The sequence below is a fragment of the Chlorocebus sabaeus genome, chromosome 7, assembly GCF_047675955.1.
Source record: "Chlorocebus sabaeus isolate Y175 chromosome 7, mChlSab1.0.hap1, whole genome shotgun sequence".
Classification (NCBI taxonomy): Eukaryota; Metazoa; Chordata; class Mammalia; order Primates; family Cercopithecidae; genus Chlorocebus; species Chlorocebus sabaeus.
In genome coordinates this window covers 351,393-375,005 of record NC_132910.1, presented here as the reverse complement: position 1 = coordinate 375,005, position 23,613 = coordinate 351,393, and the positions used below count along the sequence as shown (strand labels likewise).

At 47.0% G+C, this 23,613-nt stretch overlaps 1 protein-coding gene across 3 annotated transcripts in view; it reads left to right on the top strand.

Annotated features, from left to right (window-relative positions):
* The first annotated feature begins 4,292 nt into the window (after positions 1-4,292).
* LOC140711985 (disco-interacting protein 2 homolog C-like) overlaps positions 4,293-23,613 on the top strand; it is a 44,542-nt gene continuing 25,221 nt past the window's right edge. For all 3 annotated transcript variants that reach the window (XR_012093334.1, XR_012093333.1, XM_073017317.1), the window contains exon 1: positions 4,293-17,998. Coding sequence is in view for 1 of the 3 variants with exons in the window: in XM_073017317.1 (XP_072873418.1) it covers positions 17,926-17,998 (73 nt within the window). In the remaining 2 variants the exon portion in view is untranslated. The remainder of the gene's footprint in view (positions 17,999-23,613) is intronic.

The following is a 23,613-nucleotide window of genomic DNA, read 5'->3' as shown; positions in this document are numbered from 1 at the left end:
TCTTCCTGTTCTTTTGGAATAAGTGTTGATAGTTTGTGCTGCTTGTTCACCCCAGAGGCGAGGATGTCCTTTAGGCCTGGAGGAGCACAGCCCCTGCAGGGAGGTGCTGGGCCTCTACCTCTCGTGTCATGCACATCCCTCTCCACACGTCTGCTCTTCGCTCCTTGTGCCCACGGCTGGGGTCACGGGCCGCTCGCTCTGCTGTTTGAGATCCTCGGAAAAGGTGTTTGCATTGAAGGGAGATTGGGGGTGTGCGGCTGATTTTAAATAGGAGGAAATGATCGTAACAGAATGAGCAATGCCTAGCACTTAGTCTCAGGCTTGAGAAATTGTGTTTTAGAAACAAGGTATCCCCAACTCCGGTTTTCTTCAAATTAAATCTTTTAAAGAGTCCACAAATATAAATAGTTAAAGCCTAAAACTATGCAACAGAGGGCCTGGAGCCCAAGCCACTGCCAACTCTGACTCCAAGACACCTCAGAAACTTGGTCCTCCTCCTCAGAGAACCCCCCTTCTGCTCCTCCTCCCACACTCCTCCCTCCATACTCCTCCCTCCACACTCCTCCCTCCACACTCCTCCTCCCTCCACACTCCTCCCTCCACACTCCTCCCTCCACACTCCTCCTCCACACTCCTCCTCCCTCCACACTCCTCCCTCCACACTCCTCCCTCCACACTCCTCCTCCACACTCCTCCCTCCACACTCCTCCCTCCACACTCCTCCCTCCACACTCCTCCTCCTTCCACACTTCTCCCTCCACACTCCTCCTCCTTCCACACTTCTCCTCCCTCCACACTCCTCCCTCCACACTCCTCTTCCGCCCCCTCCCCTTCTTCCTTCCCGTTCCCTTCTTCCTTCCTTCCTCCCTTCCTCCCCTTCCTCCCCTTCTTCCTTTCTTCCTCACTTTCCTCCTCCCTCCTCTTCCTCCTCTCTCCTCTTCCTCCTCTTCCTCCTCTTCCCCCTCTTCCCCCTCCCTGTCCTTGGGCAACCTCCATGGAACTCTGGTTCAAAGTCACTAGTCTGTGGGGCTGCCCATTTGATAGACGAGCACGCTGGGGACCAGACACAAGTGACTGACTCAGACCGGCACAGAGGCTGACCTAGCTCGCGTGTCGTCTCCTGCCTCCCATAACACCGGGTTGTCCCTAATGGAAGAGAATCAATGATGCTGCTTCACTGATCTCCAGGGAAAACAGGTTGATAACAGGTTATAAACATGGGAACGTTTTGGAAAAAGCGTCGTCCACTTGTCAGCTCCATCTCTCCTGCCCGGAAGATGTAGGGAAAACCTGCCTTCAGCCCACCCTCATCCCATAACAGGACAGAGGACAAAGGGGCAGAGACCGAGGTCCTGTCAGTGCCCTCAGGGAACCCTCCATTTCTTCCTCATGGTGGAAGTGGAAACCATCCCACTGGACTAGATTTTCCCGGGAAGCCCCTCCACCCCGAAAGCAAGGAATCTGGTTTAAGCACACACCATTCTTGGTGCCATCACTTTCTGCAGCTGAACCCTGCATACGTGGCCCATTAATCTTGCTAGTCCAGTGTTACTGGGTCCTGGGAGTTTCTGTGGGCTGATGGCAGGTGTTTACTATTGTGTTTAGAGAGGAGAACAGAACTTTATTGTGTCGAAATCAGATGATAACCATTGCCATGTGATTCCTTGGGTTGGTTTGGGTGGGGGGTGCTCAGTGCTTTTCCTGAGGGCTAAGTTCTTGTTTGAGACCGTCTCTCTTTGTCGCCCAAGCTGGAGTGCAGTGGTGCGATCTTGGCTCACTGCAACCTCCGCCTCCTGGTTTCAAGCAGTTCTCCCTGCCTCAGCCTCCCAAGTAGCTGGGATTATAGGTGTGTGCCACCACGCTTGGCTAATTACAAAAATGTTTAATATAGGCTGGGTTTTGCCATATTGGTCAGGCTGGTCTCGAACTCCTTGCCTCAAATGATCGGCCCACCTTGGCCTCCTAAAATACTGGGATTACAGGCTTGAGCCACTGTGCCCGGCCTGATCCTGACATCTTTTAAAGCTGCCTTCATGTACCAAAAGCCAGTCTAGGTTTGAAAATCAGTCTTGAAGAGCCTAGGAGGAGAGGGATAAGCTTCAACTAGGTGAATAACTATGCATTTGTTAAAAATATGGGCCAAAATCTACCCCAAATGTTAACTCTTCTGCTTTGCGTATTATATCCATTTATAGTTATTTCAGTACTAAGATTTGTAAAGATTCTTTTGATAATTGTGGACAAATTACTATTAAAACTCAGCTGCATTTGTAACACTTCAAAGAACTAATTGGATGACATCATTTTTCCCAGAGGCATTTTGGATTGTTACATAATTAATGTTTATCTCTTTGCCAGAAATCTTTTTTTTTTCCTTTTCCAGAACAGATACCTGAAAAGAAACTTTCCTTTGCATTAAGTGTTATTTCACTGTGTGATAATCAATTTTTGAACGTGAGAACAAGATCATCATGTATTTTTGGGATAATTCTTGCTTAATAGTGATAATGCTAAGTGTTAAAATTATGCAGCAATTTGTTTCTTTGAAAATTACTATTTGCCTGCTCACCAAGTGGAAGCTGATGAGAACGTGGATGTAAAAATTAAATTGTATTTAGCTTGTATAAAAGAAGTTTTAAAAAAAAAAAAAGCTTGTTTTGTTTTGTGCTACTACTGAAGTTGCTTTGTTGTGGAAATGAGGTTATTGCAGGCACCTAGAATTTTATCTCCTTCACTTGTACAATGGGAAGAAATTCTCCAACAAGCACAGGAATCTGACTTTCTGATATCGAGACTTCTAGGCATCAAGCCCCGTGGAAGGGTTGGTGGTTACGTGAGCGTTGGCATTGATGTGGGCACCTTCCAAGCCAGACGCAGGCAGCAGGGAAGGGCAGAACAGGCCCCTCAGGAGCCATGAGAAAATCAAGTGTTGGCAGCAGTGGTGAGGGTTGATGTCAGGGGCCAGGAGGGAGGTGGTGAAGGGAGCATGTGCCTCAAGGCAGCCCTGGAACCCGCGGTCCCTGCAGTGAGGTCTGATCTGCAGGGGACGTGGACGGCCACATGGCGAGGCCCACGGACAGCCTGGAGTTGGCTGCCTCAGAACTCTGGTGGACGTTGCAAACGGCCCCACAGGGTTGCAGTGCACATTCCTCGGACAGAGAGAAGACACTTGTAACTGTTCTCTGCATGAAGTCAGCATCCTGTGAACAGCGGCCACTGCTGTCGTGACTGAGTGCCGTCCAACTGGAGGCATTTGCTCTGCTCAGTTCACTTAATTGGGCCAGGAATGGGGTTGCCCTGCCTTCAACAAGTTTGACGCATTGAACGAGGACTCAGTCAGTAAAGTACTCTGTAAATACGCTCTCCTGGCTAGAGTGAGCAAAGCCCAGGGAGAGAGTGGTTCCTCAGTATTAGACAGGTGTTTGTGGCGGGGCCAGCTGTGCGGCTGCCAGAGCAAATGTGACCAGGAAGCCTCTGTCCCCCCGGAGGTGGCCAGCGTAACTGTTACACGTGCTGTAGGTAGAAACTGGGCACTGCTGGGAAACTTGCTCACGTTGCTGTTTTCTGATTGGAAATTCAAGGTTTCTGAGCATCCTACATCGAATTTGTACATTGCTGAGACTGTACACCTTTCAACACTTGTTTTATCCTGCTTTTCGGATCCATACAACCTGGCATTTGGCCGTGGCTTCCAGGACAGGCTGGATGCAGAGTGAAGTCCTCTCCTCACTGTCAATCTTTGCAGATGTCTTTCTTGAGAGTCTCAATTAGGTTTTTACTTAACTAGACTTTTCAAATTGCCATGCACATAACTCTACCAGTTACAATCGTGAGCTAACATGGGTTTTTGGTTTTACTTTGATGAATGTTTAACATTTGCATGCTGGATGTGGGGGTGGAGGTCATTTATCTGCTTTTCATTTCCTTCTTGGTTATACTTAGTGACTTTCAGGTAAGGTGTGGAAAGCCTGGTACAGGGTGAATTGCAGGCTACAGTGTGGCGCGGTGGACGAGAGGTGCGGGCTGCAGTGTGCACAGTGGATGAGAGTGAAGCTATTTCCATCCTCGAGGGAAACACACAAGAAACAATTTTAAAAACTGATCATCTAGCTTGAATGAGGTCCAACAAATTCAGATTGCAAAGTTTAACTTCCAAGTTAACTTAGTAACTTTTCCCCTAAGTCATTAATTTAGTAGCTCATGTTTATTGCCTAAAGCAAGTCATAAATTCTAAAATGAATGACTAAACATGTAATAATTTAGGCATACAGCACCTGAAGGGAAAACTGCCAGTATGCTAAAATATTGGATACAGATGCTCAAAAAATATAATGTAGCATTCTTACAATGCATGTGCTTTTAGCATGTAACTTGGTGAGTAGTTTTGAGTTATATTTGTAGGAATGTGTATCTTGAATACTTTAGGACACCACTGGAGATGTGTGCTTGAGAGGTATAAATACTGAATGTTCTTCTCCCTTCCCTTAAATGAAAAACATTAGCTCCCTTCATTTTTATTTTATTTTTTGAAGTGGACTCTCGCTCTTGTTGCCCAGGCTGGAGTGCAGTGACGCAATCTCGGCCCACTGCGACTTCCGCCTCCGGGGTTGAAGTGATTCTCCTGCCTCAGCCTCCCCAGTAGTTGGGATTACAGGCACCCACCACCATGCCCCGCTAATTTTTGTATTTTTATTAGAGATGGGGTTTTGCCATAGTGTCCAGGCTGGTCTCAAACTCCTGACCTCAGGTGATCTGCCCACCTCGACCTCCCAAATTGCTGGGATTACAGGCGTGAGCCACTGTGCCTGGCCAGCTCCCTTCTATAATGATTTATACAGTTGTTTTTGCTTTTTGTTTTTTTGAGACGGTGTCTCACTCTGTCGCCCAAGCTGGAGTGCAGTGATGCAAATCTTGGCTGACTGCAGCCTTCACCTCTTGGGCTCAGGTGATCCTCCCACCTCAGCTTCCTGAGTAGCTGTGACTAGACACACGTCACCATGCCCAGCTTTATTATTATTATTATTATTATTATTGGTATTTTTAGTAGAGACAGGGTTTTGCCATATTTTCCAGGCTGGTCTCGAGCTCCTGGGCTCAAGCAATCTCCTGGCCTCAACCTCCGAAACTGCTGGGATTACAGGCGTGAGCACCACATTTCGCCCATTTTTTTTTTTTTCTTCCAGGATTAGGAGTCAACTTTCAGAAAATCCTTCAACCTTGCAAGCTTAATTTTCCATAAAAATATTCCTCTAGGATAAAAACAAGACACAAAGAAGTACGTGTGGACTGCAGTTAAAAATTTTCAACACAACTTAGCTTAGGAAAGTTGACATTTACAAAGAGCAGGACGCCCGTTCAGTGCCTTTTAGGCACTGGGAATGGCGGTCTGTGGGCGACCCTAACATGTGCGGGGTCCTGAGACGTGATCGTGGTGTTCACGCTTTTACCGAGGGCTTCCCGGGAGTACCAGAGGCTGTTCTTCTGCAGTCGGCCAGCCAGGCAGCAGCTGCTGGAGAAGGAACAAATAGCAAAAGACGGATGTACACGGTGTTATTGTGGCAGAGAGGTTAAAACCAGGGTCACTTTGTTCTTACAGTTTTAAAAAACTAATAATGAAGTCCTTACAAATGTTTAGGATTTCAAAGTAGTTGTGGGTGTGTCTGTGTCTCTAGCTCCGGTTCGGGTGCTTCCTGCGAAGAGAGCTCAGAGATGCCACCTTTCCTTGATGAGGTGACAGGGCCTGGAGAGGTGTGAACCCCGTGGTGGGGGGATGAGTGACCTGGGGTGAGGCTGGGTCAGCGTGGGGATCCACCCCCACTCCACGTTCCTGTAGGGAATCCACAGTTCTAAGTCTTTATGATAGGGGTAAAATGAACCTGGAAGAGGTGTTATTTTTTAAGAAGTAAGTGCCATGCTCTTTTTTCCTCATACTTTTTCGTGTTTAAGCAGCATTGAAGGATAAGGCACTAGTAGCATGTTGTTTTGGAAACAATGTTGTTGGTTGTTTTGGGTTGAATATGGTACTAAGGTTGCCTGGTAACAGAAGTTTTCCTTAAACAACATAGAACTCTGTTGAATCTGTTGCCCCATTGGCTGAGCCCTCTGAAATCAGTGCAGTAGCAGCTGAAGAGGCCTCTTCCCCTTGGAGGAAGCCGCTGGACTGGCAGGAGGCTCCCTCTTGATTGAGGGAGTGAGGCGCTTTTGCAGGAACCACACGTGGCCCCTGCAGCTCTCTCCTGCCCTCTGCTGGTTGGCGAAGCAGCCTTGCGACAGTGTGCTCAGTGTGAATGTTCACTGGGGCAGGCCAAGGCTTTTGTTCCAGAAACACTGACTTCAGAAACGGCCGGCTGCGTGTGCTGAGCATGGCAAGAAAGACTTACGTGTGTCTTTAACCACTTGAACAAAGCAAGTTGATGTTTCAAATTCATCTCAAAGGCTAATGACTTTGCTATCGTCAATATTCAGGAGAAAAGAGCGTTTGATGAAATAGAAAGACAGGAGTGGCAAGTGACGTGCTTGTGCCCCGTATGACTAAGCGATATCCTGGCCGTTCCACACCACGGCCTCTGAGCAGCCAGCCTGCAGATACTGGGTCAATTTAGATATCCCTGATCTCTGCAGAGGTTTGATCAGGTATCCCAAGAGCAGTTAAACACAAACGCTGACTGGAAACCCTGGCACACGGAGGCACTGGAAACAGCAAGCTGCTATTAACATCATAGTGAGAGACAGTCGCCTGCTCTCTTAGGGGTGTCAGCTTCTTTTGCTTCTAGACGTTCATCTGCGTTACAATACAGTTGTGTTCAGTTTATCCCCATTACTCCGCTGTCTTCGCTGTTAAAGTCTCAGCCAGCACTTAGCTCTGACACTGCAGGAGTTTCACTGTGCGGCTCACCAGGCCTACCTGGCTTGGCTGTAAAGCAGGTGAGATTTTCCGGAAGGCAGTAATGAGAACCCGAGCAGAGCAGGTACGTGCACGTTCAGGCTAAACAGGTGTAGGAGAGAAGAAAACCACCTATGATTAGTCACTTAAAATGCCACACACCCAACCCTTGAGACCCTAGCACATAGAGTAGTAGTGGTCTTGGAGATGACAGGTGTGCTGAAGTTTGATTTTCTCACTTAGCTTTTCCAGCAGCGTTTTCCTCATCTCTAAGCTGGGGCTAACAACTGCCACGTGTAGATTTGTGCGTGAAACCGTGCGTGTAAAGTGGGGTAGCCCTCAGGACCTAGGAAGGACTCGTGGTCAGTGTCGGTGGTCATGCGTGCTGTACGGGTCCCCCAGGAAGATGATTGCTACAGATAACTCCCTCCGTTCAATGTCACTGAATGTAAAAGGTGGGACATTGGCTTCTGATGTGTCTGGTTCGCTGCAGGCCACGCTGCACCCCGTGGTTCCTGAGCCCTGAGCTGAAGTACATCCTGCTGCATCGCCTGTGTCACTTTTGCTGTGTAACTTAGAGCTCCTGCCCTGGGAAACTTCCTCGGGCCTGACGAGCACAGCTTGCAGCAAGACCTGTCCAAAGCGTGGACTGCGAGAGCCCCGCTGTGGTCCTGTCCTCTCCATGTTGGGAGCGACTTTGTGGGGTTTGTCGGCCCTTCTCTCAGGTGTCCTGTGTCTCATGGATCAGCCGACGAGCCCTGTCTGGAGGAGCACTCTGCAAAACGCTGCCAGCCACCCAGATCTCCTAGCGCAGAGTGAGGCCACATCTGCAGACTTTACCGCACAGAGTCCCGAGGCATTCGGCAAGAAGGGGAATGGGATGTGTGTGAGTTCCCACTGCGGAAGCCAGCTCTGCTCCGTACTCTGCGTGCGGGGTGCCTGATGTTCAGACCTGCTGTGTCTATCGGGGGCCATGGCGGGGTGGTGGGAGTGGGGGCAGAGAGCAGCGCGGATGGATCCAGGAAAGGACTTAGTTGAATCCCAGCTGCCCACATACCTGTTGCTGGTCTTGGACAAGGTCCCTAGTTTCTCTGGGCTTTCGGTTTGATTGTAAGACTAGGACGCTGCCCCAGTCTGAAGATGTCGGTGTGTGCGGGAATGCCTGGCGCAGTCACCATGGGTTTTCCTTCAGCCTCCTCCGTGCCCCTCCCTGGGTCAATCAGTATCCATGCGTGCCACAAGTAAATTACAGTCCCTCCGAAAAACCAGTTGACCTGAGTTTTATGGTCGAGCATGGTGAGTGTCCTTGCCAGGAAATGCCACTGGATGTCTTGGGCCTGCTCCTCTACCTCCATAGCAATCCCCGGAACAGGCTGGTTCAGGACGTGGGAGGTGGGAGTCGGTGTTGTACCTAGGACAGGCTGAAGTCAAAGGCTCATTTGCTCTGTGAGGAGTGATCAGGATGACACATCAAGTGGAGTCCCATGGTTGACCCTGGAGGTGGACGGTCGGGTCGGATTGGCCGCCCTCCAGCATGTGTTTCGAGTGATGCCTTCCCTGGGTTACGCAGCCCTGATCTGTAGCGCACAACTTCCCAGCTCCAGCCAATCTGGTCTTGCCGTCTCCTTCCAAGAATGTAGGTGCGGTGCAGTTGCCTTTAAGCGGCTCCTTCTGGACACCGCAGGACGGCAGCAAGCAAGTATGGGCGACTTTTTTCTTACGTTGACCAAAATACGCAGGGCCAGCTTTGCACGATCCCATTCAGCATCACACGTGTGCATCGGCCACTCACCTGTCCATCTGCCACAGACAGGCTTGGACAGGACCATTGAGTGGCCTTTACAGCAAAGAGCCTAAAGGGCTCACAGGAAACCTGGACCCAGCGCAATGGTAACAGAGCAGCAATACCTGTCATTGATCAAGTGGTATTCTGGGCCCGACATGGTGTTAAGTGATCCAGTTCGGTTAGCACTCTTAGAATTAACCCCCTTTTGCCTATCAGGAAATCGAAGACGGAGGGCATTAACGCCAGGGAGCAGGGAGTTAAGGGGACACACAGAGGGGCTGAGGGGCTGGGCTCTCTGAGCCCACGGATCTGCCCACAGGCCCCGGCTGCACGGGCACCAGAGATCCTGCTCTGGAGGGGATGAGGAGCTCTGGGGAAAAGATGGAGCCTGACGTGGGTAAGATTTGGATATTTTCAGAAGAGATTTTCAGCCTGGAATGAGGGTGTAAGTGACTGAATCCGAGTGATGAGCCAGATAGCTCGGCTGTGGGAGCTCCCCTGCGGGGTGAGGGAGGAAGGCCTTGGGGGCGTGTGGCTGAGCAGAGGCGCTGGGTCGCCAGGAGCCGCCGCGGGTTTGGAAAGGGGGAGAAACGCAGCGCCCTGCACTGCAAGGGCACCGAGACGTGGTTGTGGTTCTTCCTGACCGTGACAGGCACAAATGGTGCTGATGGTGGAATGCACGGAGTCTGCCCTCAGAGAACTCCTGCTGTCTTTTAAAACCTGGGCCTCTCACTTAAACTTGGTGGCCTCAGGTGAATGGTCAGAAACAGTTTCTGATGAGGTTGCAGAGATTGTGCATGGCCTCTGATTGTGCACATCCTGTGATTGTGTATAGTCTCTGATTGTGGCCTCTGGCCTCTTTGTGGCCTCTGATTGTGTGGGTCTCTGTGTGTGGCCTCTGATTGTGTGTGGTCTCTGATTGTGCTCAGTCTCGGATTGTGCGTGGCCTCTGTGTGCGGCCTCTGATTGTGGGTTATGTGAGTTTCCCGGGATTAAGTAGATGAGCCTGGTGCTGGGGCAGGTGTGCCTTGTGTTGGGCATGTGGATAAAGAAGTTTAACCAATCCCCTCTTTGAGAATGGCAGGGCAGTAACAAAGGCGGTTGATTTATACATGGCCATCCTCGTGAGGTGAGGACCTGAAAGGTTTACTGCTTTCCCAGAAAGCTGCTCTGGGCGTCACCATCACTGATCTTGGACAGCAGCTCAGAAGCCCCCTTAAGGTGCAGGGAGGGACCAGCGCTGGTCCTGTCTGTGCCCAGACTGCTGGTCACCCTGACGGCCAGGCGATGGCTGCCTGTGCACGAAGCTGGGGTCAGAGTGAATTTGGGCAGTGTTGGTTCTGATTTAGGTCAAGACTGATCAGTCTTCCTAAAATACTAGCCATGAAAGCTTTCATAGATTGTAGTTCTTTGGGAGATTTATATGTGGTTTTTAAAGCACAGGGCCCATGGCCAGTGTTGAATTACATTTTGTTCAGTGTAACTGACAGGACACTGGACCTGAGTCTCAGGCCTGCCACAGGGTTCAGGGAGCTTCAGAGAGGGAGATGTTTGTGCTCAAGTTTTCGCAGATGGGATGGGACATGGGCATGGGGCTGGAATGCTCTAACCTTCAATCTTCAGTCATCGGTATCACCTGTGCACACGCATATCGTTTTCAAAGATGGACGAGCTTTTGGGAAATATCTGAAGACTTTTCCAGTTTTGAAAGAAGCCGGGATGACACTGGAAACGTCAGGTGTCTTGGCTGCTGATCAGGTCCATCACCACGCACATGGTCCCTAACCTGGCCCACCTCTGATCATGCACAGGGGGTGACGAGGTCCATAACCTCACACTTCTGTGCACAGCAGGTGACCAGGTCCCTAATCTGAAAAGCTTCTGATTGGGTGCAGCTGGTGACCAGGTCTGTAACTTCGCATGGCTCTGATTATGCAGGGCTGGTGACCAGGTCACTAACCACCCACACCTCTATTCATACACAGCGGGTGACCGGGTCCATCACCTCAGACCTCTGATTGTGCATAGTGGGTGACCAGGTCTGGAACCTTGCACACCTCTGATCGTGCACAACGGGTGACTAGGTCCATGACCTCATGCCTCTCTGCACAGTTGGTGACCAGGTCCATAACCTCACACCTCTGTTCGTGCACAGCTGGTGGGCACAGGACCCACTTCAGTGAGGGGCTGACTTCCCAGGTGTGAAGGGGGAATGCTGTGTGGCTCGCTAAGCCCCTCCATGCTTTGGGGGCTCCAGGCTGTGGCCGGCAAGTAGGAGGTTGTCCCAGGAGGCTGCTGTGTGTTGGGGATGGGAGGCAGCTGCAGGGTGAAAGTAGGATGATGTTGTAGGGGCCCACTGTGGGGTGGGGGGTGGTGGGACGGGAGGCAACTGCAAGTTGGAAGTAGGATATTGTCCCAGGAGGCTGTTGTGTGTGGGGGAGGGAGGAGGCAACTGCAGGGTGGTGTGGTGGTCCCCGTGCCACTGATTTCAGGTTAAAATAGAATGTGGACCTCTTTTTACGATCCGCTAGTTTGTGTTGCTGTCTCTTGCTATGAAGTCCACAGTCTGACGTCTCTGTGGTCCCCATGTTTCCCTTCTGCTTGTGTTACCCGGTCCTGTGGGTCAGCTGTGAGGAAACCACTCTCCACTCCTCATCTGGAGTGGCCTCGAGCTGGGTGTGCTGGTCTCCTTGTGGGCTAAAGTGTTCTTCTGTTACTGTTTTCTGTTTTTTGACCAAATTTAGCAGACTTGTGTGTGATGCAAACACTTTAAAAAATGTCTTTTGCCTTTATGAAAAAAACACCTGCATTGCTTTAAGATGAGCCTTTCCTGTGTCTCCATCCTTCCTCATAGATTGCTCTGTGTTAGAAACTCGGTGGTGTGTGTGCTTCATGGCCTCATTCCATCAAGCGCTGTAACCTCTGCTTGTAAAAGTGACTACACTCAAGGCAAAAAACTTTGCAAATGTTGAAAAGAATGAACAAAAACAATATATTGTTCTCTTGTCATCCTGAAATGGCTACTCTTAATATTTTGATGTAGTTCTTTCAATTCTTTTTAAGTAAAGTTGCTTCTAACACAAGCACTTTGATTATATTGATCAAATTATATTCAGGAAATAAGGAGAAAGTAAAAAGAATATCCAGTTTGGGGCAAAAAGGAAGACGACATAGAAAGAGGCTGTAAAACTCCCTGTAACTTGAAAAGCTGGGTCGTGGTGGCTGTGGTTTTGTTTTTACCGTGAGAGACCACAGGATTCTTCTTGGCACTGAAGGGCAATAAGATAGTACCCTGTGTGTGTTCTGGTGGCTGTATAAACCGAGCAGCATGTCCTCTTTCGAAGAAGAGAAAGCATGAGGTTTGAGGTAGTGGTTTGGTAACTTTTTGAAAGTCTGTTTGTAGGACTGCACTGCAGAGATTAGGTCAGTCTGAAGTAGATTCAAATGATCTGTTCAGGCCTTAGGAGCTTTCTACACCGGGTGTACGCCTGTTCTGGATGTGGTGTAGAAGGAACAGGACTGGGAGGGTTTCTTGCTTCCCAGTCATAGAAATGCCTGCAATTATCACTGTTTGTTGTCTCTCGGGAAGCTATTTCGGGAAGGAAGTGTACCTTCCAAGGCTGCTGGTGGGCTGTCGTCACCCTGGGGGTCTTGGTGTGGGTCACGGGAGCTGTGACTTCTCACGCGTGGAGCTCTGTCTGTCTCGCTGCCATGCCGGTAGACAGCTGGTCACCAACAAAATGTGTGTCCCAGTGACCTTTGAGAAGAATTCTCTGCATCATTTTTATACAAGGTCCTTTTTCCTTTCAATGTCAACATCTTGTCTTCTAACCAAGCGATATGTTCTTGCAGAAACAGGAAGTGTGGCCCAAGTGAGAAATGAGGGAATTGATCCATAACTGCTATCAGTTTTTATACAGTTGAGCCACTGTAATTTATAGATAAACATGTTAAATCTATGGAAGTGAGTCATGGTGCCAGACCCTCACAAATGCCGAATGTCTACGTGGGACCTCTCTCCTGTCAGGTCCACATCACAAGAAGAAAAGTCGCTCAAACGCAGCACGGAGCGGACGTGAATCTCCGAAAACTCCATGAATCAGAGCGACTGCTTTCCCTATTGCCGGTCTCCCCATTTGAGGTTGTGAGATTCCCGTTCTGAAGCTCCTTCAATTTCCCAGCACCCATTTCACTCCTTCCTGGAGATAACAGACTCACACTGATACCTTGTTCTCAGATTTTCTAATTAGAAAAAGCACATATTTCACAAGAATTGTCCGGCTAACTCACTCCTTAGCCTGGGTAACCCACATACCACTTTTCTCTTTAAAATACTCGCCTTTCAGAACTCTTGGTAAATTATTTAAGAATAGGAAGGTACCATGACTTTGGCCACAAGCAGTATTATGTATAATGTGCAAGTGAGTGCCTTGAGAGCCATGGTTGCTAAAAACAAATTTTCTCAGAAGAGAAAAATGTAAGCGGTTCTTTACATGATCGTTAGTTTTGTTTTGCCTAAATAACATCTTGTCTTTGTACAGGGATACAGGACGTTGCTGAGTATTGACGGGGGCGAGTGGGTGCCGCTGCCCCACTGTGTGATCCTGAATATCGACAGGGGTGAGTGGGTCCTGCTGCCCCACTGTGTGTGACAAGCCCTTTGTTTCTGGCCCGGAAATGTCCCGGCTCCGTCAGTGCATTGGGCTGGTGCTGTTTCCCTTTGTTAGTTTGCATGCGAGGCAAAATCTCACGCCTTTCACTCTTGTTGACATACAGATGCCAAAGCTTTGAACAAATTCTTACTAAATCAAACCCAGAAATATGTAAAAGGGATAAGAATACCACGAACACTTAGAGTTTGTTCTCATGATCTGTAGTTTTGCATTGCACATTTGGCTCATCATTCAAAAATCAATGTAATTCACCACATTAACAAAAAATAAAGCAGAAAACCCATTTTATCCTCTCGGTAGACACTGAAAAACATCTGTTGAAATTTAATAGTCCTTATGAGAATTTCCTACCACATCAGGAACAGAAGGGAACTTTCTCCATTTGATAAAGGCCACTCCTGAAAAACAAGAGCTGACCCCCCTCCTCGGTGGTGGCAGCCGGGGAGCTCTGCCCACAGTCAGAGGTGTCGGGAGCATGGCCATTCTCCGTGGTTCAGGTTCGCATGGTGCGCACTGGGGCCCTCGTCCGTGAAGTGAGTCAGGAGAACTAAAAGGCATAAAGACTTGGAAGCAGGGAGATGCTTGATGTACAGAAGACACAGGGCCTTATTTAGAACATTTTAGGAAATGTACAAACAACCAGAAATGGTGTGAATTTTGCAAGCATGCAAGATGGACACTTCGCAACAGATGTATACAGATGCCCAGTGGCCGGTGAAAGGTGCTCACCAGGGAGTCATTGGGTAAGTACAACTTAAACCCACAAGGTTCCCCTTCACAAGACTGGAGAAGGGAGGACAGTAGCAGGTGCTGGTGAAGATATGACAGACTGGATCTCAGACTGATGGAGACTTAAAATGGCACAGCCACTTCAGCAAACTGTGGCAGTTTCTTTAAAATGTGTATACTTACCATATGGCCCAGCAGGTATGCTGTAGACGTTCACCAAGGAGAGCTGAAAATGTGTGTCCTTGTAAAATAATGCACATTATCTCCAGAGTAAATTGTCATAGCCAAGAACTGGAAACAACATAAATCTCTCTCATCTGGAGAAACATGAGCAAATTCTGATATATTCATACAATGTCCTAGTTCCCATCAGGAAAAACGTACAAAATACTGAAACCAAAACAGACAACGGGGATGAGTTCCAGGAGCCTTGAATTGAGCAGAGAATGAACACCATGCCGTAGAGTCCATGTGATGATGGAGAATCTATGCGAGTCTCGGGTGACAGAAGAGCACCAAGAACACTCCTCGAGAATGAACAGTGGCTGTCCCTTGAGGGCTGGGATTGACTGGGAGGGAACTTGTGGGAACTTTGAGGCAAAAGATTTGATTAGGGTAATAAATTTCCATTTATCGAAATGTGCCAAGTGTACTCAAGATCTGAACATTTCACTGTGTATACTTTGTACTCTCTCCCTTCCAAAAAAAACAATGAAAAAATAATTACAAATGAGCACTGAACTCAATAGATTTTTCACAGTGGTATTAGATAGCAATTCTGAAAGCATTTCTGTATCTCCAGACTTAAGCAAATAAGCTTAATAAATTAGTGAATATATTGAGTGTTACAGGAGCCAGGTTTCTTTCTTGGTAAGAGAGGTAGAAATAAGAAAAGGCCAAAGCCTGGAATGGATCACGTGGGATTCGGTTGCAGCAGGAGGTACCAGTATAAGCTGGTGGCTCCCGACAGAGGTAGACAGGGATAGAAGTGCCTGTGGATGGGTGTGGGTGCATATGCATGTACATGCGTGTTGTGTGTTCTACTTGCCGGCAATGCCCAGCAGCACCCAGTGCCCACTCTTAGCTTCCAAACACGGTTCTTCACTGGAAGGAGCCCTGGTCTAAGGGCTGGGGAATCCGGTGTCAAATCTGGGACCAGTTGAGCAACAGAACAAACCATTGTAACTATGAATCATAACCCACCAAGCCAGACTCCATGAGTACATATGGACATAGGTAAATGAACGCTGAAAGATAGAATAATTATTTTTCAGAGAATATGGAAGATCTAATGATTTAGAAGGAATGACAGGAAATCAGTGGATGCTAAAACTGGTAGTGAAGAATTGATGGAAAACAGAATATGCACATAGTGTCAGGGTGTCTCCTCCCAAATCTTAATTTCAACGCGAGAAGTAGCATCTTTGCTTTGGAGGCACGTAAGCACCACCTTCACTGAGTTGCCGATGTTAACATTGTCACACAGGACAGACTTCTGCGGTGTCCCTGCTAAAATGCATACTCTTGAGTCTAGTCCGGAAGATACCAAAATCAAGGACAAGCTGTAAAATAACTGACCTATATTCTTTAACATTTCCAATTTCAAGAAACACAAAAGCTGAGAAACTTGGATTCTGGATGGGTAAAAATCACATGACAAATCAATTCATGATCCTAGATTGGATCGTAAAAGAGGAAGACAAAGTAAGAAAATTATGGAGACATTTGACACCATTTGAAAGTGAACTTTGTATATGACAGTTAAATTTCCCGATCTTGAGGAAAATGAATGTGAGAGCATATCCTTGTGTTTAGGAAATACATTGAAACATTTAGGTATGGAGGGACATAGTATCTGAAATTTATTTTCATTTGATTTAGAAAATTCATGGGGGAGGGGGAAAAGTAGTGATGTAAGGTAGGAGAAGTTGGGCCTAAGTTGAGCCTGGTAAGTTATGTGGGAATTCGCTACGCTGGTCTTGCAGATTTTCTGTGTATTTGAAATTACATCCAAAAAGTTTAAAACGGAGAATATGCAAAACAAAAAGCGATTTGTGGAAGTGAGTGGACTGTCACCTCATTGATCCCTTCAGTTTTTGGCCATGAGCCAGGTCAGTCACATAGTGGCTTATGACCTGGGAATTAGAAATAGTGGCCAGATGACCAGGGTCTTTATGTTGTTAGGGAGAGAAGTGTGCACAAAGGCTGACCAAGACCAAGCAGTGTGATGAGCTGCTTGTGGGTGTGATGCTGAGGGTCTGGGTCCTGCCTCAGGTGGCAGCGTGTGGGGGGTTTAAGCCAGAAAGCCACGTCCGATTCCCTTTCAGTGGGATTATTCTCGCAGCTTCAGAGAAAACTGCCCCAACCCGCCTTTTCTCACGCTGGCCATTTTTGGTGGTGGTGGTGGTTTTATTCTGCTAACACCGTTCTCACTCACAGTTTAGGGACTTTGAACGGGTTTTCCCCTGTGTCTCAAAGATTCTCTTCTTGACAGCCAGTATGGTTCATTCCTGTTGTTCTGATTTTGTGTTAAGAAGGTTCTTCCCTGGCTTCACAGTTTGGAGTTGCCGCAGCATCTGTCTCTGCTTTAATTCTCTAGCCCATCTATCACTTGTCTCATCCCTTAAGAAGTGGCCTGCGTGAGATGCCATGAGACTGTCTGCCTTATCACCACTGCGACCCCAGCCTGCAAAGACTTACAGAGAAGGCATTCAGTGAATGTGTGGAATTAATGTAATGGGTTAATAGCCACAAAATGTGTTAATGGTTGTTTTAGTCCCTTTTCACGCTGCTGATAAAGACATACCCGAGACTGAGAAGAAAAAGATTTAGTTGGCCTTGCAGTTCCACATGGCTGGGGAGGCCTCAGAATCATGGTGAGAAGTGAAAGGCACTTCTTACATGTCAGCAGCAAGAGAAAATGAGGTAGAAGCAAAAGCGGAAACCCCTGATAAACCATGAGATCTCATGAGACTTATTCACTATCACAAGAATAGCACAGGAAAGATGGGCCCCAGTGATTCAATTACCTCTCCCTAGGTCCCTCCCACAACACATGGGAATTCTGGGACGTAAAATTCAAGTTGATATTTGGGTGGGGACACAGCCAAACCTTATCCATAGCCAACACAGTCCTGGCCCATGGCTGGTGTGGAGCTGAGCTGCGATCGTGGCTGTGTGAGTTGGGGTGCAAGGTGTGTGCACGCCTCTCAGTGGTACAGCGAAAGGATTTGGAGGCTCAAACGTGTGACCTACACAGGAGATCGAGACCATCCTAGCTAACACGGTGAAACCCCGTCTCTACTAAAAATATAAAAAACTAGCCAGGTGAGGTGGCAGGCGCCTGTAGTCCCAGCTACTCGGGAGGCTGAGGCAGGAGAATGGCGAAAACCCGGGAGACGGAGCTTGCAGTGAGCTGAGATCCGGCCACTGCACTCCAGCCTGGGCGACAGAGCAAAACTCCGTCTCAAAAAAAAAAAAAAAAAAAAAAAGTGTGACCTACAAAGAATCTCCAAAGATCAAGGTCTAGTCACCCTAAAAAGAAAAATCTCAGCGCAGTTTACAGTCAGTGTTTGCTTGTGGATATGGATTCTGCAGTAATAAAATGAATAATTAAAAGTCTGTGAATAAATTTTAATGTCTTTACTGGAATTGTAAACACTGATTTTCTTTCCTCACCTACCCATCTGTTGGTGAGTTTGAGAAGGTGGATGAACCGTGCTGCGGGGACAGAGAGAAGGGTACAGCTTGGCCTCTGGGACCTCAGCTGAGCACTGAGTGACAGAGCTCTCTCTGTTTCACACATCCACACGGAAGCTGTCCAGGCAGCTCTGGCCAAACACAAAGAGTGGAAGATGGCGGTGCCTATGCCTTCCAAACGCAGGTTCCTGGTCGTGCAGACCTCCATGGACGCCTACACCCCTCCAGGTAAGGGACAGGCTCCCCGACGCTGCCTCCTGAACATGCTGGGCCCCTCAGAATTGACCACTGGCTCAGCATTCGGGTTTTTGCCTTCAAAATCATGGTGCAGAAATGCAGATCATGTGAACCAGAATTCCAAAAACAGTGTATGAGTTAAACGTGGAAGGAAAAGTAACATGTATCTGTATAAATACTCGTTTTTAACTTTTCATCAAGACTCATACATATGATACATACCAGTAAAATCTCACAGTTTTATTCATTTAATTCCTTGTAGGGAAAAGGGAAGAGTTTGTTGTAGCCCTCTGGGTGGAATTGGACTTTTCTTCTGATTGGGCTGGTGCATGTGTGTTCTCAAATCTTCAGATAAGTGTGCTATATTGTTGGATTGTTTTAGAACAAGCGAATTGGACAGTTTAGGCAGCTACCCAAATCAGGTCATAAAATTTGCCTGCAAGGTGCCAGCTGGTATTTTAGTTCCTGAAGGCCATAAGGTCTCTCACAACGACTCGACTCTGCCCTCAGCCATGGGTGATAGCAAATACGTATGGCTGTGTACCAATAAAACTTTATTTACAAGAACAGTGAACCAGATTTGGTGCACAGACCTGCCAACCCCTGATCTAAATTACTGAAAGTAATAGCCAATTTATATTTCTGCTATATAATACTGGTTTTATTTAATCTTGAATTTTACATAACTACCCAAATTCTCTATTTTCTCTACCCAAATAATTATAAACTACATTTCATGATCTTCACACCCAAGTAAAGCAGAAAGTGTAGTTATCCAGATACTTGTTAGAGACATGGATTGAACCTATGCTATTTGGTGCTTAGTTTCTGTGATTTTGATTCCAACATTATTCATGCCGTTGTTGCACGCTTGTCTTCTCAAAGGACCTGAATCACCTTACATCCCACGTTGAAGCTACATATCACTTTAAATGACACCGTGTTTTTCCTCCAATACAAGAGAAACTTAAGGTACAATATGAATAGTCGAAAATTTACAGCACTTTGGGGAGTATTTTTACTTTTGAAGTTTAGCTTAGTCTTGGCAAGCAGTGAGACAGAAGGATGTGCTTCAGATCAGAGCTGAGGTCAAGCATATGTCCACATTACTGCAAGCAGCTCCTGAGTTTCACCTTTATGTACCTTTACAAATGAAGGTAGTGGAATTTATAGGACAGAACTTAGAGTGCATCATTTTGGGTTTTCGTTGCTTTTTGTTTTGAGACAAGGTCTTGCTCTGTCACCAAGGTTGGAATTCAGCATCATGATGGCAGCTCTTGGCTCACTGCAGCTGTGACCACCTGGGCTCACACAGTCCTCCCACTTCAGCCTCAAGCAGCTGGGACCACAGGTGCTCGCCACCACACCCAGCTAAGTTTTAAGTTTTTGTAGAGACAGGGTTTTCCTATGTTGTTTTTGTTTTTCATTTACACATAAAGTGTTCTTCATCTAAAGAGCGCAATGCCAGCAGACAAGGGAGTGAATGCCGTGCTAGCAAGGTTGTTGGCAAAGGAGCCCTTTTTGCCAACGTGCTCCCTTGGACTCCTCCCTTTCTTTATTTTAATATTAAGTCACAGCACATGATTAAGGGCTCGGCACGGTAGCTCATGCCTATAACTCCAGCGCTTTGGGAGTCCAGGGCAGGTGTATGGCTTGAGCCCAAGGGTTCAAGACCAGCCTGGAAAACATGGCAAAATGTACAGAAATGCCTTTTGTACATCTTGCCTCCACCAAAAGTACAAAAAATTAGCTGAGCCTGGTGGTGTACACCTGTACTCCCAGCTACTTGGGAGGCTGAGGTGGGAGAATCACTTGAGCCCGGGAAGCAGAGGTTGCTGTCAGCTGAGATGGCACCACTGCACTCCAGCCGGGGCAACAGAGCAAGACTCCCATCTCAATTAGAACAATATAACGATAAGGCTGGGCGCGGTGGCTCAAGCCTGTAATCCTAGCACTTTGGGAGGCCGAGACGGGTGTATCACGAGGTCAGGAGATCGAGACCATCCTGGCTAACACGGTGAAACCCTGTCTCTACTAAAAAATACAAAAAACTAGCTGGGCGAGGTGGTGGGTGCCTGTAGTCTCAGCTACATGGGAGGCTGAGGCAGGAGAATGGCGTAAACCCGGGAGGCGGAGCTTGCAGTGAGCTGAGATCCGGCCACTGCACTCCAACCTGGGCGACAGAGCAAGACTCCGTCTCAAAAAAAAAAAAAAAAAGAAAAAGAAATAGAGACTCTTTAGAAAGGATTAAGCCAGACGTGGTGGCTCACGCCTCTAACCTCAGCACTTTGGGAAGCCAAGGCAGGCAGATTGCTTGAGTCCCGGCTTTGAGACTAGCCTGAACAACATTCCAAAGCCTATCTCTACAAAAAATACAGAAATCAGCCGGGCATGGTGGTGTGTGCCTGTGGTCCCAGCTACTCGGGAGGCTGGGGTGGGAGAATCACCTGGGCCAGGGGAAGTTGAGGCTGCAGTGAGCCATGATCATGCCACTGCACTCCAGCCTGGGCAACAGAGCTAGACCCTATCTCAAAAAATAATATGCTTAATCCTGTTTCTTTAGTTTATGGTTATGATTTGCAAAAACTTATGGTAAAAAAATTGCATTTGTATGTGTTCTTTGTGTAACTAACAACATGGACGTAAAAGGATAACCCACTTGAAATATTTTAAACCAAATTTTTGGCGCTAACCAGTATGTAAGGCAACGGGCATTTTTCTTGAGCACTTTTTATAAGAGAAATTACTTTGAAATGGAAGAAGCAGTGCAGTTATTTGCTTATTTCTCGTATTGAATCCAACTGCTGAGAAATGTTACTGGGTCATGTGTGATGAATAACCTCACTGTACAGATGTCTGCAAAATATAAAAGAATATTATTTGAAATGTTATTTTTGTGAAATATTTGGATTTATTTGACTAACATTTTTATATGAACCGTAAAGCATACTTTGTAAATTTTCATCAGGAGTCTCTTGATATCACATGGGGCAGTTTTGTAAAATCATAAATGTCAATATCATAAAAATTTTTTAGTCCCACACTATTTTGTGCTTAGCGATAGTTTGCATGTTTATTACCATACTTACTTGATCAAAATCTTAGCTGCATTTCCTACCTATTTTTCTTGGTTGTTGGTAACAGTGGTTAGATCTTACTGAGTTTCATTGCCCTTCAGAGAATGTTCTTGAAGTTTATCTTCTATGAAATGACTGGCTGCTGACCTGGATCATAGTTTCTGGAGAAACACTCATTAGGATTGTCACAACGCTAATATTCTTTGGGTGAAACTTTCCTTTAGTTTTCAAATGTAAAGATATAAGAATAATTTGCCAAAACTTCTAGCCATGATGAGAGAACAGTGACGCAAATCACACATCTGCCGTATACAACTGTAAAACTACACAAAATGAATGAGGTGGCTGTTTTTAGTCTGTGACCACAGCTGTGCCAGCTAGAACCTGAGGGCGAGGGCAGGAGAATGAATGAGACACGCCCACAGTATGCTTGCCCTCTGGAGAACACCTGCAGACCGTGGCGCCGAGAGCTCAGGTGTGGGTGGAGCAGGGCCATCCTATCACGTCCAGAATGCAGAGCTCGGAAGGAGCTCAGGTGTGAGCGGAGTATGGCCACCCTACCACGTCCAGGAGGGTGAGATCAGAGAGAGATCAGGTGTGGGCAGAGCATATCACCCTACCATGTCCGGGAGGGGGAGATCAGAGAGAGCTCAGGTGTGGGCGGAGCAGATCACCCTACCACGTCCAGGAGGGGGAGATCGGAGTGGGTGCAGGATTGGAGCTCTCCACAGATCCACACCAGCAGCGAATCAATCCAAGCCTGCCCATGTCACGATGACCCAGCAGTGCCTGTGCTACCTGCTAAAACAAGAGCTGGAAAGCTTCAGAGGAAGGTTAGGGATCCTGAGTGTGCTCAACATGTTACCTACAATGTGTAATACTCAGCAAATAATCACTGCATACACAAAGAAACAGGAAGTAGAATCTGTGGTCAAGAAAAAGGCAGTAAAAAGTGCACACACATGCAGGATGGTCTCTGTCACTCACCACATGCGGCAGCTGAGCACATGAAGTGCATCCGGTCTGAAGTGGATTTGCTGCGTGAAAGACATACCAGTTAATATAAAAAATAGAAAATATTGTATTTGTATTTTTTTTTTTTTTTTTTTTTTGGAGATGGAGTCTCGCTCTGTCACCCATGTTGGAGTGCAGTGGCGCAATCTTGGCTCACTGCAAGCTCTGCCTCCCGGGTTGATGCCATTCTCCTGCCTCAGCCTCCCAAGTAAGTGGGATTACAGGCAACCGCCACCACGCCTGGCTAATTTTTTGTATTTTTAGTAGAGTCGGGGTTTCACAGCGTTAGCCAGGATGGTCTCGATCTCCTGATCTCGCAATCCACTTGCCTCGGCCTCCCAAAGTGCTGGAATTACAGATGTGAACCACCTCACCCGGCCTATTTGTATTTCTTATTGAAAGTATACTATGAGCATTTTGAGTTAAAACTATTAATTACTAAAATTACTAAATTTTAGTAAAATTACTAAAACTATTAATTACTAAAATTACTAAAACTATTAATTACTAAAATTAGTAAAATTAATTGTACCTGTTATTTATATGAGGCTACAAGGAAGGTTTCAAGTTCTACCAGGATTCTCATAATTCTGTTGGAAAGTGCCAGTCTAGATGTCTGATACAGCAGAAGACCGAGTTTTAAAATCTACAATTATAAATATTTAGAGAATCAAAGTACAACGTGTCAAAGAGTGAAAATATTTTAATTCTTGAGCCAGAGGAAGGGAAGACACTTTTTACTATAATGGAGTTGGGGAATTTCAGGTTCCGTACACGATAATCTTGAGAATTGTCACTCCCTCCTCACAGGTAAAAAGCTGAGCAAACTGAAAAATCAGCAGCTCTTCTTAAACCTGCAAGAAACCTGAGGTCACAGGCAAGCCACTGTCCCCAGATTGGCTGGACAGGTAAAGCGGAGAATCACCATACACTGGAGCACAATGCTCCAAGGAACCCACGCTGGGATTGGAAACCCTGAACTGGAATTGACAAATTCCTGCAGTGAGGTGTGGCCACGTCTGAGAGTTAAAACCTCCAGGAGGCCTGTGCATATGGGTCTCATGCTTTTGTGAGTTGTATCATCAGAAGCTCAACCAGGTTCTCGAAGTACATATCACAGAAAAATCCCCTCATACTTACTACAGGGGAAAGAGAATAGGAATCATTTTTCAATATGTAGGTGCACTCTTTACTAGGTCTACTTTCCAGAGAAGCTAGTTAACTAGGGACTAACCTGGTGGGATTTTATCAGAGCCTTCTGACCTGGGGGAAAGGGAAATACCCAACTCCAACCTCCAGAACTGAAAAGCAAAAAAGAACAGAGTATCCAAGCACTATGGGACGTCCACAGAGGCATAAAATATGCATAACGGTAATACAAGGGGGAAGAAAGAGGAACAGAAGAAATATTTGTAAGAGTAATAGCTGAATTTCCTCAGATTAATGCCATACACCAAACCATAGATCCGGGAGGCTCAAGAAACACCAAGAAGGATAAATGTAAAAACGACGACG